The sequence below is a fragment of the Diabrotica undecimpunctata genome, chromosome 4 (assembly GCF_040954645.1).
Source record: "Diabrotica undecimpunctata isolate CICGRU chromosome 4, icDiaUnde3, whole genome shotgun sequence".
NCBI classification, from domain to species: Eukaryota; Metazoa; Arthropoda; class Insecta; order Coleoptera; family Chrysomelidae; genus Diabrotica; species Diabrotica undecimpunctata.
The window spans coordinates 23,919,980-23,942,942 of NC_092806.1; the positions used below are offsets into that span (position 1 = coordinate 23,919,980).

General features: G+C 33.1%; 3 protein-coding genes across 5 annotated transcripts; 1 reads left to right on the top strand and 2 right to left on the bottom strand.

Annotated features, from left to right (window-relative positions):
- Positions 1-1,194: 1,194 nt before the first annotated feature.
- LOC140439310 (uncharacterized) lies at positions 1,195-7,511 on the bottom strand. 2 transcript variants are annotated; one of them, XM_072529147.1, is made up of 3 exons: positions 6,869-7,002; positions 5,061-5,475; positions 1,195-2,397 (listed from the first exon to the last, which is right to left on the bottom strand). In XM_072529147.1, the coding sequence occupies exons 2-3, from the start codon at positions 5,413-5,415 to the stop codon at positions 1,658-1,660; spliced, it is 1,095 nt and encodes a 364-aa protein (XP_072385248.1). In that variant the 5' UTR covers positions 5,416-5,475; positions 6,869-7,002; the 3' UTR covers positions 1,195-1,657. The 2 variants fall into 2 exon arrangements, with proteins under 2 accessions (XP_072385248.1, XP_072385247.1); XM_072529146.1 differs by lacking the exon at positions 6,869-7,002 and adding an exon at positions 7,244-7,511 and having other exon boundaries at positions 1,196-2,397.
- On the top strand, positions 7,494-10,813 carry LOC140439311 (uncharacterized). 2 transcript variants are annotated; one of them, XM_072529149.1, is made up of 3 exons: positions 7,893-8,049; positions 8,133-8,272; positions 9,327-10,810. In XM_072529149.1, exons 1-3 carry the CDS (start codon positions 8,039-8,041, stop codon positions 9,953-9,955), a joined length of 780 nt encoding a protein of 259 aa, XP_072385250.1. In that variant the 5' UTR covers positions 7,893-8,038; the 3' UTR covers positions 9,956-10,810. The 2 variants fall into 2 exon arrangements, with proteins under 2 accessions (XP_072385251.1, XP_072385250.1); XM_072529150.1 differs by lacking the exons at positions 7,893-8,049; positions 8,133-8,272 and adding an exon at positions 7,494-7,561 and having other exon boundaries at positions 9,327-10,813.
- Positions 10,814-13,431: 2,618 nt separating this feature from the next.
- Positions 13,432-19,999, bottom strand: LOC140439309 (uncharacterized). Its single transcript, XM_072529145.1, has 3 exons — positions 19,686-19,999; positions 17,323-17,839; positions 13,432-14,638 (listed from the first exon to the last, which is right to left on the bottom strand). The coding sequence occupies exons 1-3, from the start codon at positions 19,800-19,802 to the stop codon at positions 13,899-13,901; spliced, it is 1,374 nt and encodes a 457-aa protein (XP_072385246.1). The 5' UTR covers positions 19,803-19,999; the 3' UTR covers positions 13,432-13,898.
- Positions 20,000-22,963: the final 2,964 nt, after the last annotated feature.

The following is a 22,963-nucleotide window of genomic DNA, read 5'->3' on the forward strand; positions in this document are numbered from 1 at the left end:
TTGACTACTCGAGCGGTTTCAAGAAGGGAATTCCAAAAACACGTTGCGCCTGCGTACATTGAAATGCTTCGACACAAAACGACGATCCGATAATCAACATCAAACAGGCTGACTGAAACTAGATGAGCCTAAACATGCTTTAGACACACGACTAATCAGTGTGCGTCAGCTCATTTCATTTATAGGAAACATCAGCATCAGACTCATTTATTCAAAAACGTTTTTGACTAAAACAGTTTTGCTTTCTGTGTGCGGCCACCCTACCGGATCGTCGTTTTGTGTCGAAACATTTCAATGTACGCAGGCGCAACGTGTTTTTGGAATTCCCTTCTTGAAACCGCTCGAGTAGTCAACAAGAAGCACATGTGGAAACAGCGATATTTTGCTTGTTTATATTGTGTGTATCATGGAAGTGGACGCAGAAAAATTAATTGTACTGATTGAGGCCAGATTCTTTTCTCATTTATAGGATGCACCCAAAATTGTCTTTTATTTTGCGTTTTTTTGTCCTGTAGGAGGAACCACTGCCAGAAAACTAGTGCAATTTCGTCGTTATCTGTCGATATCTTTAATAAAACTGATTGCAGTATGGTTTGTGCAAACACTTTGTTTCTCTTGAAAACAAAATGTTTCTTGTGGAAACAAAAAAGTTTTCGTTTCAAACAAAAACGTTTTTGACTAAAACAGTTTTGCTCTTTCTGTGTGAGGCTACCCTTAGTCATAATTTTAGTTTAGTTTCTTTATTAATTATTTTTAATTTGGTATAATATAAACACTAAATTTGATCTACCCCGTCTACTATTTCTTCGTAAGAGCCACCTGCGAGTCCAAAGGCGTCTGATCTTTTTCAGCTGTACGCAGTTGTTCAAAAACAACTGAACAAAAAGAAAAATCAATAAAACCTCATTGTCACTCATATCATAAGTCATAACTTATCACTCAGTGCAAACACGATTTTTTAAAACATCATAGAAACGAGGAATCATAACAAATCTCATATGATATTGTCATATGATAAATTATGTAGTGTAAAGTCGACTTAAGTTTATTTGGGTGGTTAATAGTGAGATGTAGGAATTTTTGTGTTGTACGTTTTGATGTCAAAAATGATGAATCTGTCAAAATATTTCCAAGCTAAGAGAACGGATTTCATATCAAATAACATTTATAAACACTGTAACGTGATTTTACATTATAATAATTTATTAATAATTTTACAAATATTTTATTTAATCTTTACTTTATTTACACTAACACTAAAACATCATTAATTTATATAATATATATTTATTACTTAATACATATACAAAGAAGCCTTCCAGACTTTACAATACGAATTTATAACTCAGACTGAATTCTCACAATCAATTTCCAAGTTTTTATTGTCTGACGCTGGTTCGATACTTCGCTGGAAGCTTTTCAAGGCGAAGGAAATGTCGGGTACCGCCTAGAAGCCGTCCACTAACACCTGCATTATCCCGAACGTCGAATCATCTGGAATATTCGATAGCCAAGACCGACATTACTTTATTATAAAACTGTATTTGTTGTAAATATATCATCGCTTATGTCAACCTCGTAGAGATAAGGCACATACGAATAATACAAGAAAAGGGAAAATTCGAGATGCTGGACACATAACAAACCAACAATAATTTTAACTATCTTGTTTCGTTTCTACTTCTACTTGATGAACTTCTCTAAGATGGTTTGTTAGATATTCATCTACAGCAAAACTTTCTGAACAAATTTCACACTTCTTAGTTTCGTGTAATCTTTCATGTATACTTAAAGCGTAACTTGTAGCGAAACCTTTTTCACAAGTTTTACAAAAGAATTCCTTGGCTTCCTCTATCCCATGTTTCGATTTCAAATGAGATCGTAGTGAAACTCGTTGTTTGAAACCTTCTGAACAATAGTAACAGACGAACGGTTTCTCATTAGTATGTTGTCTTTTATGAGTTTTTAAAGCATATGTAGACGAAAAGCCAGTACTACAATATTCACAAACATGGGGTCTCAGTTTTTCGTGAGTCATTCGAACATGTTTTAATAAAGTGGTATTGGTAAAGAACGCTTTTCCACAAGTACTGCATTTAAAGTTCTTTAGACCCATGTGAACCTTTTTTTTATGCAAGACGAAACTATGTTTTCTTCGAAAACCTTTACCACATTCTTCACAAATGTACTGCTGAGCAGTATGCTTGTGGTAATGAAAGATGTGACATCTTAAACAGTTAAAATTTTTGAAAGTGGCTCCACAAATAGAACAAACTGATGGGCCTGCTGTATGCAACATGATGTGTTTCTTTATATTGTCTGTTCTAATGAATCGGTCGCAAATATTACATTGGCTTTTTTTGTGTTTTAAGCTGTGCAAATTGAATGCCGGTTTATCTAAAAACCAAAAAACATAATATAGTAAAATAATTAGAATGGCGCGTCACAGATTCAATAACGTACTCAGTCATAGAATCTATGATGACATGTGCTATGATTATGATTCTTGCTAACTATCATCCATTTTTGGCTTTTTAGCATTTAATTATCAACCAGCGAAATCTGTGTTACGAAAAAAAAAAATCAGGAAAATGTGCTCGATATCTGGGAGAGGAGTGTTTTAAGGAACATTTTCGGGGGAGTTAGAGATGGACAAAACTTTTTGAGGAAGCGAACAAATCATTGAGCTATACGGAAACCCAGAAATTAGCCGGATCGTTAGATCAAAAACAGTTAGGTACATCATTGGGCCACTTGGCAAGAATGTAAGATGGAAGATGATGAAAGGACTCCCTGCTGCGAGATTAAGGGAAGAAAAGAATAGGACGACCACAAAGAAGTGGTTTATAATTTAAAATTATTTTCGATTTACAGGGTCGGTCCACAGCCACAGAATAAACCCAAGTTGTGTGTTTTTTTTTTAAATGAATTACGTTGTATATTCAACAATTTTTGAATATATTAGTTAAAAATATGAAAATTTTGTATACGGTTTTATAGACCTAAAGTCTAAAGTTATTAATTTTTAAAATATTTACATTATTATCGAGAAAAATGGTAATATTTCAAGGGGCGTGGATTAGGTCTACAAGGTAATAAAAATGTGTAGTGTTATTTTTTAAATAATTGAATACCTTTGTTATCTAGCCATACAATATACACCGAACGGCAAAAAAAGTGGCGACTATAAATTTCCAAAAAATAAAAATTGATTGCGATTATGTATGCTTGTTTTTGAGAGTTTTGTATAAGAAACTTTAGGTATTCCGAGAACTACCATAAAGAGAGCTTTCCAGCTTTATAGAGACTGGTCGATCTGGTTTCGGTCATAGAAGAGTTACCTCACACAGAGATGATCGTTTTATTGTGAAGAAACTTTTAAGAAATCGCCATTTCACTGCAATTGCTGCAAGGAACCGTCTGGCGGAGGTTCGAAATGTGAATGTAAGTGAGAGAACGGTTAGAAGACGCCTCAATAAAAGACTAATGGCACGAAGGCCGGGCATATATTGGCGAATTACGACCCAGACATTGTAGGAACCGATTATTTCTTGCTCAACATCAACACTGGGATATATAGGATTGGAGCCGAATTCTCTTTACTGATGAATCGCGGTTCTGTTTAAAGTTTGGCGAGGGCTTGTATGTCCCAGAGAAGAAAGTTTGGCGGTTGTGGTGTTATGGTTTGGGCTGGAATCTCATTTGAAGCTCGAACTGAACTTATTTTCATCAATGGCCACCTGAATGCTCACCGGTATATAGGGGATATTTTGGCAGAAGCAGTAGTTCCATTTGGTACATTTATTGGAGACAATTTCGTCTTTATACATGATAATGCACGGCCGCATACTGCAAGAATCGTGACAAATTACTTGGGGGAAGTAGGAATTACTACTCTAGAATGGCTAGCCTGCACCCTGATCTGAATATCATCGAACATCTTTGGGATGAACTTTATCGTAGGTTTAGAAGTCAACCAGGCCAGCGAGAAAGTCTTGCAGAGCTTCAAAATATTCTTCGTGAAGAATATGAACGTATTCCTCAAGTTTTTATTCAAAATTGGTTCCTTTCCCTTCCAAATCGTATGCCAACGGTTATTGATGTTTTAGAGCATAATACCTGAGATTAGACAATTTTGTTCAAGTTCACTCGTCATTTTTATTGTTTGTAATTCGTTTTGATATTACACTATTTTCTTTTTGTAGCCTTCTAATTAAATAAGTTACGTTAAGGAATCAAGCAGTAACGAATATGTTTTAAAAATGAAAGATGTTGAATATACAATTTGAAATAGTACATAAAACTTCCAATGAATTTTTATTTTCGGAAATTTATATGGTGGCCACTTTTTTTGGTGGTCACTGTATACTTAATGCAAATTCTTTATACTACGGAAATAATCTAAACAAGATGTATTGATCAGTCTTTAATTTTTGTATAATTTGAATAATATTAAAATATTTTTTCCAAATGTTGAGGTAATAAATATAAATTTCTTCAAAAGGACACTGTGACTCATGCCACATTGAATATTCTGCACAAACGATTTGAGGACATGCTCATTTCACGTGATGTGATGTGAACTGGCCGCCAACATAACCCATGCCATCGCCAAATTCCACCAGATTTATGCGATATGAGTCATGGAACATTATGAGTCATGGGAATTAGACATGTATGAATGAGTTGCAATCTAGAACCCATTGACACAAGGTCTGAGTGTCAGCAACAAGTTTGAAATGTTGCCATGCAGGATATCTGTTAAATATTTTAACATCACAAAACATTTTTAACAATAATTTAACACACAACAAATTTTGTAACTTTTTAAGGGTTTTTACCCAGAGATTTAGTGGGTTGTCTCATATATACCTGATAATATTACACCAACGTTGGACTTTTTAGTCTGAAAATGTTCTGTGATGTAGCTCGAAAAGGTATTTTTAATTGTATACCTTTTATACAGGATTTTTAAATAAAACTTTTACTTACTAAGAAGTTACTAAGTATGTTGAAATTAAGGCTCTTAAAAAAGTAAAAAATAAAAATAAATTGATTACCTGAAAAACTTAAATTACATATTTCACAAGTAAAACCAGTACTCTCGATACATTTCTGAATTTCATTTTCTTCTTTTTGTGGGTTTGGTTGATTTGTTTTTTCTCCTCCTTCAGTACTTATATCAAATTTTCTATCATTTGAGTTTGTTTGGATTTTATTTTGTTTTATTATTGGTTTAGACTTTTTAGAAATTGCCTTTTGTTTAGTGGTTTTTGTCTTTTTTGGTACTGAAGATTCGACTTTATTAACAATGGGGGTTATTACTATTCTTTTAAATATTACTCTTTTCTTTTTTAGAGCATCTAAAAACAGTTGGTGTGCCTTTATAATACGTTTCTTAACCATCAAAGCCATATGAACTTCTTTTGCGCATTTTGTACAACTATATTTTGGTAAGCCATCCTCTTCGTGTACCTTTAACATAAAATACCCTATGAAACTTATGAAAAAATAAGAAATTTTTATTAAAAATTCAAATCTACAGATGCTACAGTATTATCAATAGACAATTACTTACAACAATGCATTTTGCAATAAAAATAAAAAAGGTGACACCTCTATTGAACACAAAAAGTGACCTCACAGATGAGAACAGACATTTGTTCAACAAGAACAAATTGATGAGAACAATTATCTCGATACATCTATTAACAAAAATGGAAAGTACATTCAAAGCATTACATGATTTTCTACCCTTCAAAGTTAATGCACCACCTCAACTGTACCATAATCTCTAAGCTATTTTTCTGTTGAATCTTTGATTGGATTTCGATAATTTTTTTTTCAAATTGTGTGTCTATTTCTAAGTAATTACTGTATTAATGTTTTCTGAGAAATGTCAACGTTTTACCCATATTCGGGGTGTAAAAATAAAGTTGTGTTTTTTTGATAGTATTTTGAAACACCCTTCATTAGAAACAAATTCTACATCTTATTCATATTGTGAGATAGCTTCATCTTTTCTCAACATTTTCGTAAAAAAAATCATCTTGACATCTTTATTATCAAAAAAGAAAAGTACATTAGTTTAAGGGGTTAAGAGTATCTCCTACTACCACATGTAGTGGTAGTATGAGATACTCGTAACCACATACATACAATAACTTGGGTTAAGAGTATCTCATACTACTACAATATCACAAGTCATTTAAAAATTTCGAGAATCAAAGACTATACAAGACAGCATGGAAAAGGAAGAGTCACAATACCACGCCAAGATCAGTTTATCTGGCTTCATGCTATAAGAGAATGTTTTGTCACAATGACATTTACAAATGCAAGTGATAGATGTTCATAATATTCAAATTAGTTGAAACCAGTCAGGGCACCAACGTTAAACATAAATCATCATAGAAGTAGATTCCAACTTGCCAGGGACCAAATTGATTGGAGGAATGTGTTGTTCACAGATGAATTGAGGTATTACTTATATAGCCCAGATAGACATGTGAGAGTTATTCTATGGCCAAGAGAACACTCTGAAAGCACAACATATAACCTATGACTTTATTCAATAGAGGATATGTAATAGTTTGTGGAGGAATATCTCTAAACAGCATTAACAGACCTTATTGTTTTACTTGTTAAGAGGTTCCTTAATATTACAGACATTTTGTCTAACCATGTAGTTCCATTTGCTCCTTGTATATAAAATAATTTGGTTTTAATGCATGAAAATGCTCAGTCACATGTTGCATGTGTAGTCAGTGATTATTTGGACTAGGTTGGGATACAAATCATGAACTGGTTAACCTACAGTCCTAATTTAAATCTCATAGAGAATTTGTGGGATATATACAACCACTACCTGTCTCTCTTGACGACATGGTGAAAGCAGTTTGGGATGCAATTAATCAAGACCACCACGCTTGATTTTGTGTATGCTTCATCACTGTGAAGAAGTACCGAATTAGACATAGTGCCAGAAATACTTGTTATTAAGTGTTTTTGTGAGAGGGAACTTGTTAAAGATTATTTAATTTATGTTTTCTTAGGCTTTAGTTATATTACATGTCAATAAAGTTTATGCAAGTAGTTTTTTCTTTATTTTAAATGTCCGTAAAAACTTGTTGCATTTAAAGGTCTGTATAATCTTTGATAGAGATAATTTTTTTAATATTTTTTTTTTAGGAAAATATCTTGGTCGTTAAATAAAGAATTATATTTCTTTCAAAATAATTACCTTTATGGATGTTAATAGGGCTAGCATTCGGGGAAAATCTCCACCAAATATGTTAACTCTAGTTGGAGTTTTATTTAAACATAATCTGCATTGATACAGTGCTACGGCTGTAGTCATTGTGCTTATACGTTTAAAAATTAAATTCAATTTTCTTCATAAAAACTTATTGTTTTAATATGTACTATAAAAGAAAAATATTTTTGTTTACATTTTAAAACTAGATTTTATTTTATAGGTTAAGCATATAAAATACAAAACAAGTTTACAAGTACATTTCAAATGGGAAATGGACATGGTCACGGCATCGAGATATGCACGGTTAGTATACTTCAAATTACTCCTGTAGATGGCGACTAGTTCTAAAAAGGTTCAGTTCAAAGTATTAAAAGTTAAAATAATATTATATTTTCTACAAAAAAATAGTGTATAAGTATGACTTGATCTCTAATTTTATAAAATGCAAAAATTTAAAGGCGAAGACGGACACAGCGGTTTTCGTCGAATCGACAATATTCATCCATGCTTTGAACATACCGACGATACATGGATGTGTGCGATGGAGGCCGCGGTAGCTACATCGATGTCAAAACAAAACAAAGCTTCATTTTCTTATGAGAGCTGACATACCAAGGATGTTTCACCCGTTCACTCTCGCGACCTATCATCGCAGTTTACAGCAGTGATGTCGATGCCAGAACACAATAGTTAGTTTTACATCGCGATGGAGCTGTTGATCGCGTGGTTTATTGGTGATTTCCAAACCACCTGACATTCGCCGGAGATAGTATCGATGGTATGCGTGGATGGTATGTATCTATTTATTCATTTCTTGTTGTAATCAAGTTGGGACAAGTTTTGGTTGTTTTGTTATTGTTTGGTAATTTTATAGGTACATAAAAATGAAAGATGAGCTGATAGAGTTGGTGTTTAATGTTCCCGCTTTATGGAATAAATGCCATAAACACCATCATAATAGGCATGTTCTGGCAAGGGAGTGGAAGAAAATAGCGGAAAAAATTAGAGTGACAGGTATATATATTTAAGATTAAGTATACAAAGTATTAAACATTTTTCAATTTTTTTTTAACAATAAGGGCACTTATGTACCCAATAACTTAAAAATTTACGCAATTAGTTACCGATGAGTTAGTGAGAGCAACTAATTGTAATAAATTAAAATAATAATTCTGGCGGTACTTGACAATAATAATTTTAATTTTTTTAATCTTACTATTATCTAGGGATTTGCGGAAGTTATAAAACATTCAGCAAATGTGATTCTGTCTCAATGATGATATTGTGTAGTATGTAGATTGCTTCAATGACAATGTCTGCAGCTTTTTCACTTGTTTCAATAACTCAGAATTCTCCATCTTGAAAATTATATTCCAAATGCACATTCTACAGTTTTTCGATCTCGAGGTAATCTTTTATTAAAATTGTCTTGTGATGGATTTAACGTTTTTCCTGAATAGGGCTTCATTAAGTTCTCTTTTAGGGGATAAGCTTCATCAGCAAGAAAAACATAAGGTAGTTTATAATTAAAATTATGTAGTTTTTTCTCTTTTGGGATTCCTAATTTATTTTTTTCTAACAATTTTTGAAGCCTGGAATGTTCCTCCTTCACTCTGTTTTCCATAGCCACCAACGTCAATACAAATAAATCTATAATGTCATCAACTAGTCCTTGTAAAACTATGGAGAAGTAATGTTTGTAGTTAAAAAACATAGAACCTGAGTGAGAAGAACACTTTATTCGAACATGCTTTCCATTCAATGTCCCAATGCAGTTTAGAAAATCCCAAAGTCTATTATATTCTTCAGATATCCTTAAAAAGTCGGCCCTCGTGGGTTGTTTCATATGAAGGGGCTGAAACATATCCCATAGAGCTGCGCATACTTCCTTAATAATTTTTGCAACTGTCGAGGCTCCCATGCGAAACGAAAATGCCAATGCTTTAAAGCTACATCCTGTCGCAAGATATCTGTAACAATAAACATAAATTATTTTTAAATTTTAATAAAGGTTACCTATTATATCTTAAAAACATAATGTTGTCATATCTTTTATTTTTTGTTTTAGAAACAGAAGCACGGAAATGCTGGAAAAATTTAAGGCAAGAGTATGGAAAGCAAAAAAAGAAAATTCAGGATCGGTTAGGATATGGAGCAGAAGATGAAGTAGTTAGCCAGTGGCCCTATTTTGAAAAATTGCATTTTCTGTGCGATCAGTTTACTCCTCGTCAATCATCTACGAATTTAATTGATGAAACACAGGACTCTATGTACAGCCATTCGGACGAACCAAATCATTCAGAAGAATCTGATGGTGATGATGAAGGATCTACGTCTACGTTAATAGCAAATGGGATAAGCCCTAATTCTGACTTACAAGGTGTAATTCCACCTACATCAACTTCAGGTCGCGTTACTTCAATAAATTCTTCTATTTCTCGAACGGGCTATAAACGTCGAATAATGCCACAAATAGAAATTGGGAAGCAGCTAGTTGACATCAAAAAAGAAAAACTAGCTTTAAGGGATAATAAACTGACGCAAAACCCTAATGATGACGATATAGAGTTTTTCATTTCCCTACTTCCCTATGTCAAACAACTTACACCCAGAAATAAGTTGAAATTTCGAATAGATATACAAAATTACTTGTATGGAATCCTGTTTTCTCCAGGAGATCAGAGCCAGGCCCCTTAATTAGTACCTCCACCTTAACTGGCGGTCCAAATACAACAGTCTTCATAAATTAACTTTCCTCAATCTGAACCACTTTGGAGTATGAATGATATCCAACCATATCAACCCCCATGGGTTTCTTGGCCTCTTCTCGGCCAAGAAAGTTAATTCGGCCCATACCACAAAACCAATTTCACTTGCATCATGAAGAAGAACAAACCGAGGACCTCTTTGGATTGGAGCTTTTAGTCCAGTAGAGAGTCCTTTTATGAAGGCATCTCGTGGATTCTTGATCGTTGTGTCCCTTCATTCCTTTTTGACTGAAGCACCGACGTTAATCCAAGACTCTTCGGTATAAACAAGGTTTACATTATCCTTCTTCCTCAATGTTTTTATTTATCTGAGGTACTTGTGTCACCAGGATATATTTATCTTTTCTTTCCATTATTATTGAATCTTGACCACTTTTACCATATTCAAAACCCATGTCATTTAGCAGCCTACGAAATGTGGTTTTTGAAAAAGCTAGTAGGTCCTCATCATCCTTCACTCTATCCATTATACTGTCAACGGTTGGTGGTGTTTTCCAAAAAAAAAAATCATGGACAATTTTCCTTATTCGAGATTTCATTCCCTCATCGTAAGTATTCTCACGTGAATTGGACTGGAAACTATTTTTTTTTCCTTTTTTTGTACCGGTTTCAGCTCGTCTTGCTGGACCTCTTCGCGGATGTCATAAATTTTGCGAACACTCACACCGCACATTTTCGAAACTTTGTACACAGTAATAGTCAAGCTGTCACCATTTTTTAAGTTCAGATGATAGTTCAATGCATTTAACACCACACGTTTTACTTGCACACATAAGAGTTATAACCCGTTTGAAATTCACGACAGATACTGGCAACGGCTCCATGATGTAAGTACTTTCATCCGCTTGCGAAAATGAAATAGAACTGAACTTTTATATTTTCTACCAACAAGTTTTTGGTCTAATGGCCAGTACCCAAATCCACAAAGAGACATGTTTGCTTTGCGTGGACAATGGGGATTAAAACTGATTCGCTTCTCCTAATGACTTTTTAATGATCTTTATTTCCCAAAGAATGTGTGTACAATGGAAGCTATTGATAAATACAGTTGGTTCGCTATATTTACCCGGGTTTCGGATTAACAAAATTATGCTAATGACTCATTGATAACCAGTTGCAGTAAACGACTTCCCAGAAAATTAGGTAAAAACTGCATTAATGGTCATATTTTAAAATACATTAAAATAACATTAGGGTAGGTATAAATTTGTTACAATATTGCAGTTGAATTGATTCTTTGCCAGTGTTGACATTGTATGTTTGGTGGAAATATTTAAAAATGCCTAGACGTGTGTTAGATGTAGATAGTCTAATTTGTAGTGTACATAAGTATTTTACTTGAGGATGAAAAAGAAAATGGCGGTCCTTTAAAATCGGTAATGTCTGTTCAACAACGCGTATGTGATGCTCTAGGAATTAGTTTTTTTTCCTAAGTTAATGGCACTGGCAAAGCCAAAAGGCCAGTCATGTCTAGGAATTAGTGAAACCAAACTAAGAGGAGTATTACAAAATCGCAATAATGAACGGCCGAAAGAAGATAACCGAAAAAATTGCCTATCATTGAAAACGAAAGATATTCCAGATGGAAAAAAATTTGAAATTCGTGATACCATTTATCGAATGCGAGCCAACAAGGAACATGTGACCTTAAATACAATTCTCTCGGAATTAAAAGATAGAAAATTTGACGAAATTGGTAGAACAAGTCTATAGTGATACATAATTTGGGTTTCAAATTTCAAAAAGAGGATAACAGAAAAGCTTTTTGTGAAAGAAGTTCTGTTGTGCATAAAAGAATTAACTTTCTAAGAAAATATTCTAAATTAAAAGAAGAAAGGGCAAATTTTATAAATTTAGACGAAACATGGATATTTTCTAGGGGTGCAACCAAGAGAATACGGCAAGATGATAACGTAAAGTCTATCAAACATACTGATGGAGAAGGGAAGCGACACATAATTTTACATGCAGGAGGGAAATCGGGTTTTATAGAAGGTGCTGATTTAATATTTTCATCTAAATCAAAATCAAGTGACTATCACGATAATATGAACACAGAAATGTTTGTAAAATGGTTACATGAAAAACTTCTCCCAGGTTTAAGTGAGCCCAGCGTAATTATTTTTGACAATGCACCTTACCATTCTGAAGTATTAAACAAAAGTCCAACGAATTCTTGGACTGTTAATAAAATTAAAGAATGGTTGACAAAGGAACATATACCATTTACACAACATATTTTAAAATCAGAATTATTACGCTTGGCAAATATCCACGCAAAACCAAAAACCTTTGTTGTGGATCAGATTATTGAAAGTTACGGTCATCAAGTTTTACGTCTGCCACCGTATCATTGCCAGTTTAATCCCATCGAATATATATGGGGAATAGCAAAACAATATTATGACAACCATATTGGGCCTAACGGTTATAGCGACGACGCAGTTCGGGAAACTTGGCGAAAGGCACTTTCAATTATAACTCCAGAAGTGTGGTGCAACTGTATATTCAAGTGCGAGAAACTAATAGAAGATAGGTGGACTCGTGAAAATAAAATAAACTAAATAAGTCCAATCATAATAACAATTAATGGTGATGACACTGATGATGATGATGACGATTATGATATTTTTGATGATAATGACTGATTTTCATTTTTGTTGGCAAGTTAAATTTTTTTATTTTTCATTAGAAATTCTCTCCATGGAACAAATATACATAGACCATATTTTCTGTGTGAAGTGTAATATAAAATTATCATTAGGTTTATATTAGCCACATTAGACTCCATTAATGAAGTAATTCTCCTTATTATACTGTCAATTATATAAAAGATTTTCCATTATTATTTAATTAAAAAAAGTTATGGATTATTTTTCATTTCATTTGACCAGTTGATATTTCCCCAAAGAGCAGGTAATTAAAACTGGGTACTTACAATAAAATTTTTAATCCGAAACCCGCGTAAATATAGCGAGCCGACTATATAGATAAGCTATCAACAATGAGTTTTTGATAGATTTTACTTTTTTTATATTTCTTCATGTTATTGTTTAGTTCGACAATGTAACTCTTTTATTTATACATCAATGATTGAATCGTGATTTAGTTGAAATAATAATAGCCTTTTATACAACCGTAGGCAATTGTTGTGTGCGCGTATATTCCAGTGCTATTATTCTTAAATCCGGTCCTGATGCGCCGCTCAAGTCAAACCGACAACGTGGTCGGCCATTCTCCCGTAAGAAATACATTGTCTATCTTACCTGCACTGCATTCTAACTGTGGCTTCTACTATAGTAAATGCGACGTTGGTGGAATTTTGAGCACACACGTGTTTATTGCCAATATTAATTTAACAAACAATTATTCACATGCAGTTTATTAACAAAATAAAACGTCATCAATCAAAACAAAAGTTTACTTTATTTTTACAAAACAAATACACAAAACAACAAAACTTTTATTATTATTTTATACAAAACTTTATTTTTAAAATGTTATAGTCGTTTATAGGTTAGTATGTACAAATGGAAAGTTTTTAATAAAAATTGAAGAATATACACTCCCATTACTCATGATTATTCTTCTTTTTACAATAAAAAAGGACTAAACTTATTTGGGTTATTAATACTGAAAGGTAGGCGATTTTGTGTTGTATGCACAAACCATGCATACTGTATGGTCTGTGGTTGTATGTCTCAAACAATATATGTCAAAATATTCCCAAGCTGAGCAAAATATATTTATTATAGTATTTGTTGTAAATATTTCATGACTTATGTCAACTTCGTAGAGGTAAGATCATACGAATAATACAAGAAAATGAAAAATTCAAGAGATCCTGGACACATAACAAACTAAAAATAATTTTAACTCTCTTGTTTCATTTCTACTTCTACGTGATGGACTTCTCTAAGATGGTTTGTCAAAAATTCACCTACAGAAAAATTTTCCGAACAAATTTCACACTTCTTAGTTTTGTGTAACCTTTCATGTATATTCAAAGCGTAATTTGTAGCGAAACCTTTCTCGCAAATTTTACAAAAGTATTCCTTGGCTTCTTCTGTTCCATGTTTCGATTTCAAATGAGATTTTAATGAAACCCGTTGTCTGAAACCTTCTAAACAAATTTGACAGACAAAAGGTTTCTCATTAGTATGTTGCCTTTCATGAGTTTTTAAAGCATATCTAGATGAAAAGCCAGTACCACAATATTCACACACATGATTTCTCAGTTTTTCGTGAGTCATTCGGACATGTGCGATTAAATGCCAGTTGGTAAAGAAAGCTTTTCCACATTTAGTACATTTAAAGTTTCTTAGACCCAAATGTGCCGATTTCTTATGCAACAAAAACTTATATTTTATTCGAAAGCCTTTACCACATTCTTCACAAATGTACTGTTGAGCAGTTTGTTCGTGGTAACGAAAGATGTGAGTTCTTACACCGGTAAAATTTTTGAACGTGGCTCCACAAATAGAACAACTTGATGGACCTGATTCATGCATCCTGATGTGTTTCCTCATGTTGTCTGATCTAAGGACTCTCTGACAAATATGACATTGGCGTTTCTCGTGTTTTTTGTGGTGCTTAGTGAACGTACGTTTATCTAAAAAACAAAAAAAAATAGAAAATAGCAGAACAATAATCTTTGTACGTAGCAGAATTAATGATGTATCCAGTAATACGGCGATATATGTTATAATTACGATACATAATTCAAAATAAACCACCAGCTATTAGAAATATACAACCTAATATAATATGTTACCACTGTTCTGAAATTCTAGTTAGGAGAAATTGAAAACAGAACTTGTGAAGTTATGTATATTAAGTTAAATATTGTGTTTATATGGGATTACGCCACAAATCATTGTACTTATCATTGAAATTTGATGTTTCAATTTCCACTCCGGAAATCGTTTTCAAAATATTAAAAAAATTGTTAAAGTGTATAACCTTCGGCTGATAACGATATGATTCTCGCACCGACTGATTCAAATTTTTACGATTTAAGCCCCGCTAATTTTTATTTCAATCTGTCCTTCACAGTACCTTTCGAACGTGCCTGTGTCTAGTTCATTCGTAGTTTAGTAAGTGGACAGTGTGTATCATTAACAGACATTTTGAATATAATATACGATTCGGTCACACAAACCGACGTTAAAGTTGCCGTCTGCCGTGGCATTTTAAGGTAAGAATAATTCGTTCGATTTTTTGTTTGCAGTACTGATTTATATTATATTTTAGGGCACACGTTTACAATGAATTACGAGATGAAACAATAGTGGCTATTGCCGCTTCATGGGAAAGTTTTAACTGATTCAGAGGCAGAACCAGATGATGATGAAAGTTTGATAAATGACCATATTATAGAAACTATTGAGGATATAGACTCGGAAGAGGAGTTTAAAAATGAACAAAACTCACCTATTCTTGAAGAAATGTTAGTCGAACAAGCTGCAAGAATACCCTGTCTTATCGGTAAAGATGGAACTACCAGGTGGCGAAAATATCCTGCATCAGCACGGAATGTTCGAACACGCGCTGAAAGTATTGTCACCCATTTACCTGGCCCTAAGGGAGATATAAGGCATAAAAATAAAGCCTCAGAAATATGGGAATGCCTCTTTTCTCCAAACATATTGGAAAAAATTGTTACTTACACCAACAAATTTCTAGAAATGCAAACCTATGACGTTTCGCAAAATCGTTCTTTTAGACCGACTAATTTATTAGAAATAAAAGCATTATTGGGACTTTTATATATTTCTGGTAATAGTGAAGATGACCGGAGAAACGCTGAAGATTTATTTAAGACAAACGAAATGGCTATGGACATATTCCGACTTATGTTATTTCAGTTTTTGTTGAAACATATTCGTTTCAACGATAAAGCTACCAGCCAAGAAAGAGTACAAGTCGACGAATTAGCTCCAATTAGGGAAATTTAGGACGAGTTTGGGAATGCGATAGCAGTGATGCATACATTTACACAGATGGGCCTAAAAGTGAAAAAGTGTGTATTTTGCATTTATTATACCGGCCATCCAACATGTGGAAAAGTATCGTATTTCAAATATATATACAATTTTTGTAGCAGAAGCTTTAGCAATAAATAAAGCGCTTGATTGGTGTGAAAAAAAAATCCAATTAAGAGAGCTGTAATTATATCTGATTCCAAATCGGTTTTGCAAGCACTTATTGGATCTCCAATTAAACACTTTAAAAATGATATAACACTAAACGTTAAATCGAAACTATGGTCTTTAATGCAGAAACAAAAAAATGCAAATTTGTTTGGATTAAGGGACATGCAGGTATTACTGGCAATGAAAAAGTAGATATGGCAGCCAAAAGTTCTTGTGACACTCGAATAGAAGCAACGATTGAAAGTAATAATGATTTTTTGCCACTAATAAAGAAAGATGCCAAGAATAAATGGTATACTTTCTATAAAACAGTTCGTACGCAGAGAATATGCAGAAATAACGTTATAAGATCCTAATTATACCGATTCATACATGGAATCTTTGACGGATTGTACTGCTGCGCTATATATATGGTCTTTCAATTCATCTTAGCGATAGCAAAGCTTTTACTGAAGTGTACACTTTATATTCTTCAAATAGCTCAAAAGGATAGAAACCGATTTTGTTAAATTGTGTTTCGTTCAACGTCACTAAAATAGGTGGCACCTCTTGTAGCTACCACGACTTGTGGGAAACAAGCAGGGACATTCGCCGACCGTCTTTTTATGAATTTGTATCTTTCCCGGATCTCTGATGAAGCAGGGAATATGCTAAAATAACGTTATAAGATCCTAATGATACGGATTCATACACTGAATGTTTGACGAATTGTACTGTTGCGCCTTCATTTTTATACTGTAAAATCGCAGTGTCTTACGGATACGAAGACAGTGCGATTTTACAGTATTACAGTGTAAAAATGAAGGTGTAAACTATTCAGTGACCGCAGTTGTACATCTTCAACTGATTCCAGCAAAAAAATTGACTCCTATGGAACATATCCATTGCCTATGGTCTTCTTTTCGATAGATCCCGCCTCGACTATAAAATGAATTAAAAGAGTATTAATGAGAATAAAAAGAAGTAATGATATAAGTAAAGGCTAGTAAGTAATAAGTTGTGATGGTTACAACCTTTGATATTGGACATGAAAACCAAATTATGAAGTGCTGAAGAGTATTATAAATAGAAACTTCTTACTAATTGTGAAACATTTAAATTAAGGCTCTTAAAAAAGTAAGAAATAAAAATAAATGATTACCTGGAAAGGTTAAATTACATGTTTCACAATTAAAGTCAGTATTCTCAAGATCTTGATCTAGTGATCCCTTATGTAGTTTTATTATTGGTCTAGACTTTTTAGAAACTGCCTTTTGTCTAGTGGTTTTTGTCTTTTGTTTGGCACTTGATTTTTCTGCTACTTCAGTACTTATATCATGTTTTACACTTTCTTCATTTGCATCTTCATTAGTTGTTGCTTCATTTGAGTTTTGAACTAATTTTGACTCTGATTGGGTTTGATTTTGTTTTATTATTGGCTTAGATTCTTTGGAAACTTCCTTTTGTTTAGCGGTTTTTGTCTTGTTTGGTACTGAAGATTTGACTTTATTAACAATAGTAGGTATCACTGTTCTTTGAAATACTTCCCTTTTCTTTTTTAGAGCTTCTAATAGAAATTGATGTGCTTTTATAATGCGTTTCTTAACCATCAAAGCCATCTGAACTTCTTTTGCGCATTTTGCACAACTATATTTTGGTAAACCGTCCTCTTCATGTACCTTTAACAAAAGTACCCTATCAAACACTTTGTAAAAAAAAATAAAGTTTTATTAAAAATGCAAATTGCAAATGCAACAGAACTATCAGTAGGCAATGACTTAGTAATTTGTAATCACTGTTTTTTTTTTTGCAATAAAAATTGTGAACATTTCTACTGAACACAGAAGAGAACAGGGATTTGTTGTACTCTGTTTTTAGAGTCAGATAATTCAGTATCATTAAGCAATGTAAGTAATGAAAAACAAAAGTAAACAGAGAAATTAAAGGAAAACTCTTAAGGTATCCCTTATCTCAGTTTTATTCATAGATTCTGGTATTTAAGACCTCCAATTGTTTTATGCATGGTAGATACTTTTGGGGTCGGGTATCACATCTATCTGTTTAGTTTGAGTCGGTCCCCAGTCGACTCAGACTAAATGAAATTAGTACCTTAGGTGAAAAAAACGGGGTATAATAGGCGGTGGAAGCATAGCACTGACCCTATTACCTTCTTTGTATACCATAGGCTCAAGAGATAGATGACTACCCTGCTATAATCCCTAAGCTGCACTATAAAGGATGACTATTATTATTAGACACTTTTCAGATTTAGTGTATTATTTATGGCCATCTCAATTAAAAAATAAATAATATCGAGTTCAGATATTTGATAGTTGATTAGAAATAAGGGTTCTCTTAAAAGGAAATTAACTGCATTAACAAATTTTCTAAATAAAATAATGGATGGCTCACTTAAACCTGAATTATGCCATGTAAATATACAGTACAAGAATAATCTTGAATTATTGGGTCAATATGAAAATCTACAACAAAAAATGGAGGAAAAATGTTCTGTTAGAATGATCATCAGATATAAGGAATGATCAGTTAGAAACTCAGTTTATTGAACTTGATCCATTTGAAAATAATTATTATACAGTATTTTCATATTTAGAGGAATATATAAAGACCAATTCTCCTCCTGCAATAAATATCACATCCATGTAATTGATCACGATCTAATTCAAAATTCTCTCTTGGCTAAAATCAAATTTCCTATGTTTAATAGTGAATATGAGCAACCCAGCAGACGACTTTGCAATATATTAATTAAACACCATTACTTAAAGTTGTACTAGTTTGCCATACTTAGCAATAAAAGACATAAATCAAATTATTAGCTATTGATCACTGTAATACATTACTGATAGCTTCACAGACACTTCTTAATAATTTCTATGTTCATGACCTAGTAATGAGTTCAAATGATGTTTCAGAATCAAAAACGCAATATAAAAATATTTCAGACATATTACAATCAGAACAATCCATACTTAGAAAAGGGTTACAAATAATGTTACATATATACAAATAATGAGTATTCTAATGAAAATTCCATGTTTCAATATTCCAAATGAAATATTAAATTTGGGTGAACACGAAAGCTGTAAACAATATCCTTCAGCTAGTTTTTTCACCCTTTGTCCTTTCCACCTAGTCTATTGAAGGCAAGCAATTTGTACTCTCCTTCTTTTAAGCACATCTATTCTTACATGTAAGACTTCCAAGATTCCAAGACCCTATCCTAATTCTTCTAATATGTAATGGTGTTCCCCCTGAAATAGTTCTCACCCAGAAAACCGAACAGAGGCTCAGTTCTGAGGAGGATTCCTACTGTATGGATTGTTAGTTTACTTTATTATATTATATTATTAAATGAATGCTAATATAATAAAAGACAATAAAACAAAGAAATTAGGAAACAATTCAACGCAGAAATATTAAAAGATAATACTACACAGAAGTACGAATTTTAACATGGTCATTAAACAAAGAATAAAATTATAATTTTTTCAAAAAAATTACCCTTATGGATGCTAATACGTCTAACATCCAGGGAAAATCTCCACCAAATATGTTAACTCTATGTGGAGTTTTATTTAAACATAATCTGCATTGATACAAAGCGACGGGTGTAATCATTGTGCTTATGAGTTTAAAAATCAAACTCAATTTTCCTTCATAAAAACTTATTGTCTTAGTATCTACTATAAAACAAAATAGAAATATTTTTGTTTACATTTCAAAACTAGATTTTGTAGGTTATGGAAATAACAATAAACAAGTGCGTCTATGTTCGTTGCAAATGGAACTAAAGTCGACCTTACACTACATGATTACTCATGTGATTTGTCCATCGAGCAAAAAGACAAAAGAGGGAATGTAAAGGTAGTGGGGGCAAAAATATTGTTAGACAGGAAGTGCCATCTTGAGAGGCCAAATTAAACAAGGAAAGGGAGGGAGTCTTTCCTTGTTTAAGAAATCAAATTTAGTTGGGTTATGTTATTATGTGTCCCAACTGTCACATGAAATCTTATTTATATTGAAGTTTTTTAACAATTGTTTTACATTTTAGACTGTTATCGTTAATATTTAATTAAAATTGTCTCGTCTAAGACACATTCTGAAAACTATTTTATAGCTACTGTTAATAAGTGTCGGAAAATTTAAATTTGGCGCATTCGCATTTCCGGATATGTCCGCCATCAGAGGCCACTTTTTTGGTCGCCTTTTCATAACGATTAGATTCCCTCTTTTGTCTTTTTGCTCGATGGATTTGTCATATGATTTGGTCATGGAGTGAAATTTACATGTTTACACTGTGTGATTTGTCATAAGCACTGTTATGCGGCTCGTCCTAGCTTGTCACAGGAGAATAGGACCAAAGAATATAGACGCTTATAAGCGTCTATATTCTTTGATAGGACGGTGACGGTACGGAGTACGGACCACGGTTCGTAGACTTACTACGGTTGCCTCTTCCGACTAACCAATGAACATTAAGCACGTTCAGTCATTTGAATCGTAACATTGTTAATCGTCGTTTTTATGTCTTTGATGTGTGGAAAATAGTAAAGATAGTTATGAAATAAAGATGTCTAGTGGATCATAATACCTAATTATGGAAAACTGTTGATATGTAGGCAGTTTGGTACTTAAAATTAATCAGAACCGGTTGTTAACGTTTATCCAATGTTAATGCAGGATTTACGTAAATCTAGGACTTCAGGGAAGAAGTACTAGCGAGACTCAATTTAGAAAAAGAACTATTGAGAACAGTCAAAAGAAGAAAAACCAGTTATTTAGGGCATTTGTTGCGCAACGAGAAATACTACATCCCTCAGTTGATAATAAAAGGCAAAATAGAAGGAAAGCGAGGAATTGGAAGAAAAAAATTGTCCTGGTTACGTAATATCAGAAACTGGACAGGACTTGGATTTGAGGAACTCTTAAGAACAGCTGAAGATAGACAAACGTTTGCCACCATAACCGCTAACCTCCATTGATGGAGACGGCACTTGAAGAAGAAGAAGGACTTCAATCTCCATTTTACACTGAAAATTTGTCGCGTATACTGAATTTCCATCAATACTGGATTAACTATTGAATGAATTACCGAATTACATAACTATTTTTTCCATTTTTTCCATCTTTCCTTCTCACTACAACCTGTGCCTGGCATTCTAAAATTTCATCAACATTATTATTACGTTAATACACAATGAAATTTTAAAGTTTTAACCTACCTTATAAAAAGATACGAAGACAATAGGTACGATGTACAACTACCATAAATAACGTTTCTTCGATAATTCAAAATGAGTTTTTATAGAAAACAACACCAAAATTTCAAATACAAAAATATAAAGTAAACTGAGATATTTAAGAAACGATAAATAATAAACTGAAAGATAATTACCACGAACAAACTGTGATAATAAATGGGTTTTATATTCTTGTGTACTCTGGTGACGTAACTCAAGCATCCTCACCCCAGTCGGAAGAGGCAACCGTAGTAAGTCTAAGAACCGTGGGTACGGACGCCGGACGGTACCTATTCCGCATGATAAAATCATATGATTTTCGGTAATAATACAGTCACAAACCATACATACTGTATGTATGGTCTGTGAATACCGTAATACCAACATATTTAAATATCGCGCCTTATTCTTATGTCAATTCAGCGACATTTCCTTACCGAGAGACAACATCCTTTATTTATTTATTTATTGTTAGTTGCATTCATATAATAAATAAATAAGATGCCGCATTGAAATTGCACGGTCAACTTTTAATAGAATGAGAAAACTTTTTTGTAATCGCGATATCAATATATCGCTCCGAATAAGAATGCTTCGATGTTATATTTTCTCTACCCTTTTGTATGGGGCTGAAGCTTGGACACTTAAGAAATCCAACCGACGTATTTTGAAAATATCATGGATGGATCGCAAAACAAACGAACAAGTTCTCGAACAACTAGGAAAACAATGTTTTAAATTCCATAAAAATTAGAAAATTGGAATACTTAGGGCACATCATGTAGGTAGACGTAAAATCTCGTGACTACGCAATCTCCGTGAATGGTTTGGATGCAGTTCATTTGAACTATTTAGGCGCGTAACCAACAAAAATTATAATTGCCAGAATGATTTCCAATCTCCGATAGGAGCGGAACTTGAAGAAGTTGCATTCATATTGAGCCTATTGTCTAATCTGTGCTATTGTGTCGTATTTTTCTTTTATTATTTGTTTAGTTTATTCTATTCTTAGTTTAGTGTTTTATAGTCTTCTTAGTCATAATTTTAGTTTAGTTTCTTTATTATTTATTTTTAATTTGGTATAATATAAACACTAAATTTGATATGCCCCGTCCACTATTTCTTCGTAAGAGCCACCTGCAAGCCCAAAGGCGTTTGATCTTTTTCTTCTTACTATTAGCTGTATGCAGTTATTAACGGCGTATTATTATTAAAAGTCGGGAAGCCAATGCAAGCAAAGATTTATTTTCCAACCCAATAGTTATTACCTATACTGTGTCTTATATCTCTATGACCATAAACAAAAAGAAAAATTAATAAAACCTCATTGTCACCCATATCATAAGTCATAACTTATCATTCAGTGTAAATACGATTTTTTAAAACATCATAGAAACGAGGAACCATAACAAATCTCATATATTGTCACATGATAAAATCATGTAGTGTAAAGTCGATTTAAGCGAGAATCGCATTTTTCGAATTTTCTATAGAGAACGTATAGATTTTCTTACCAGAGGTAAGGTAGGGTGGGGGAAT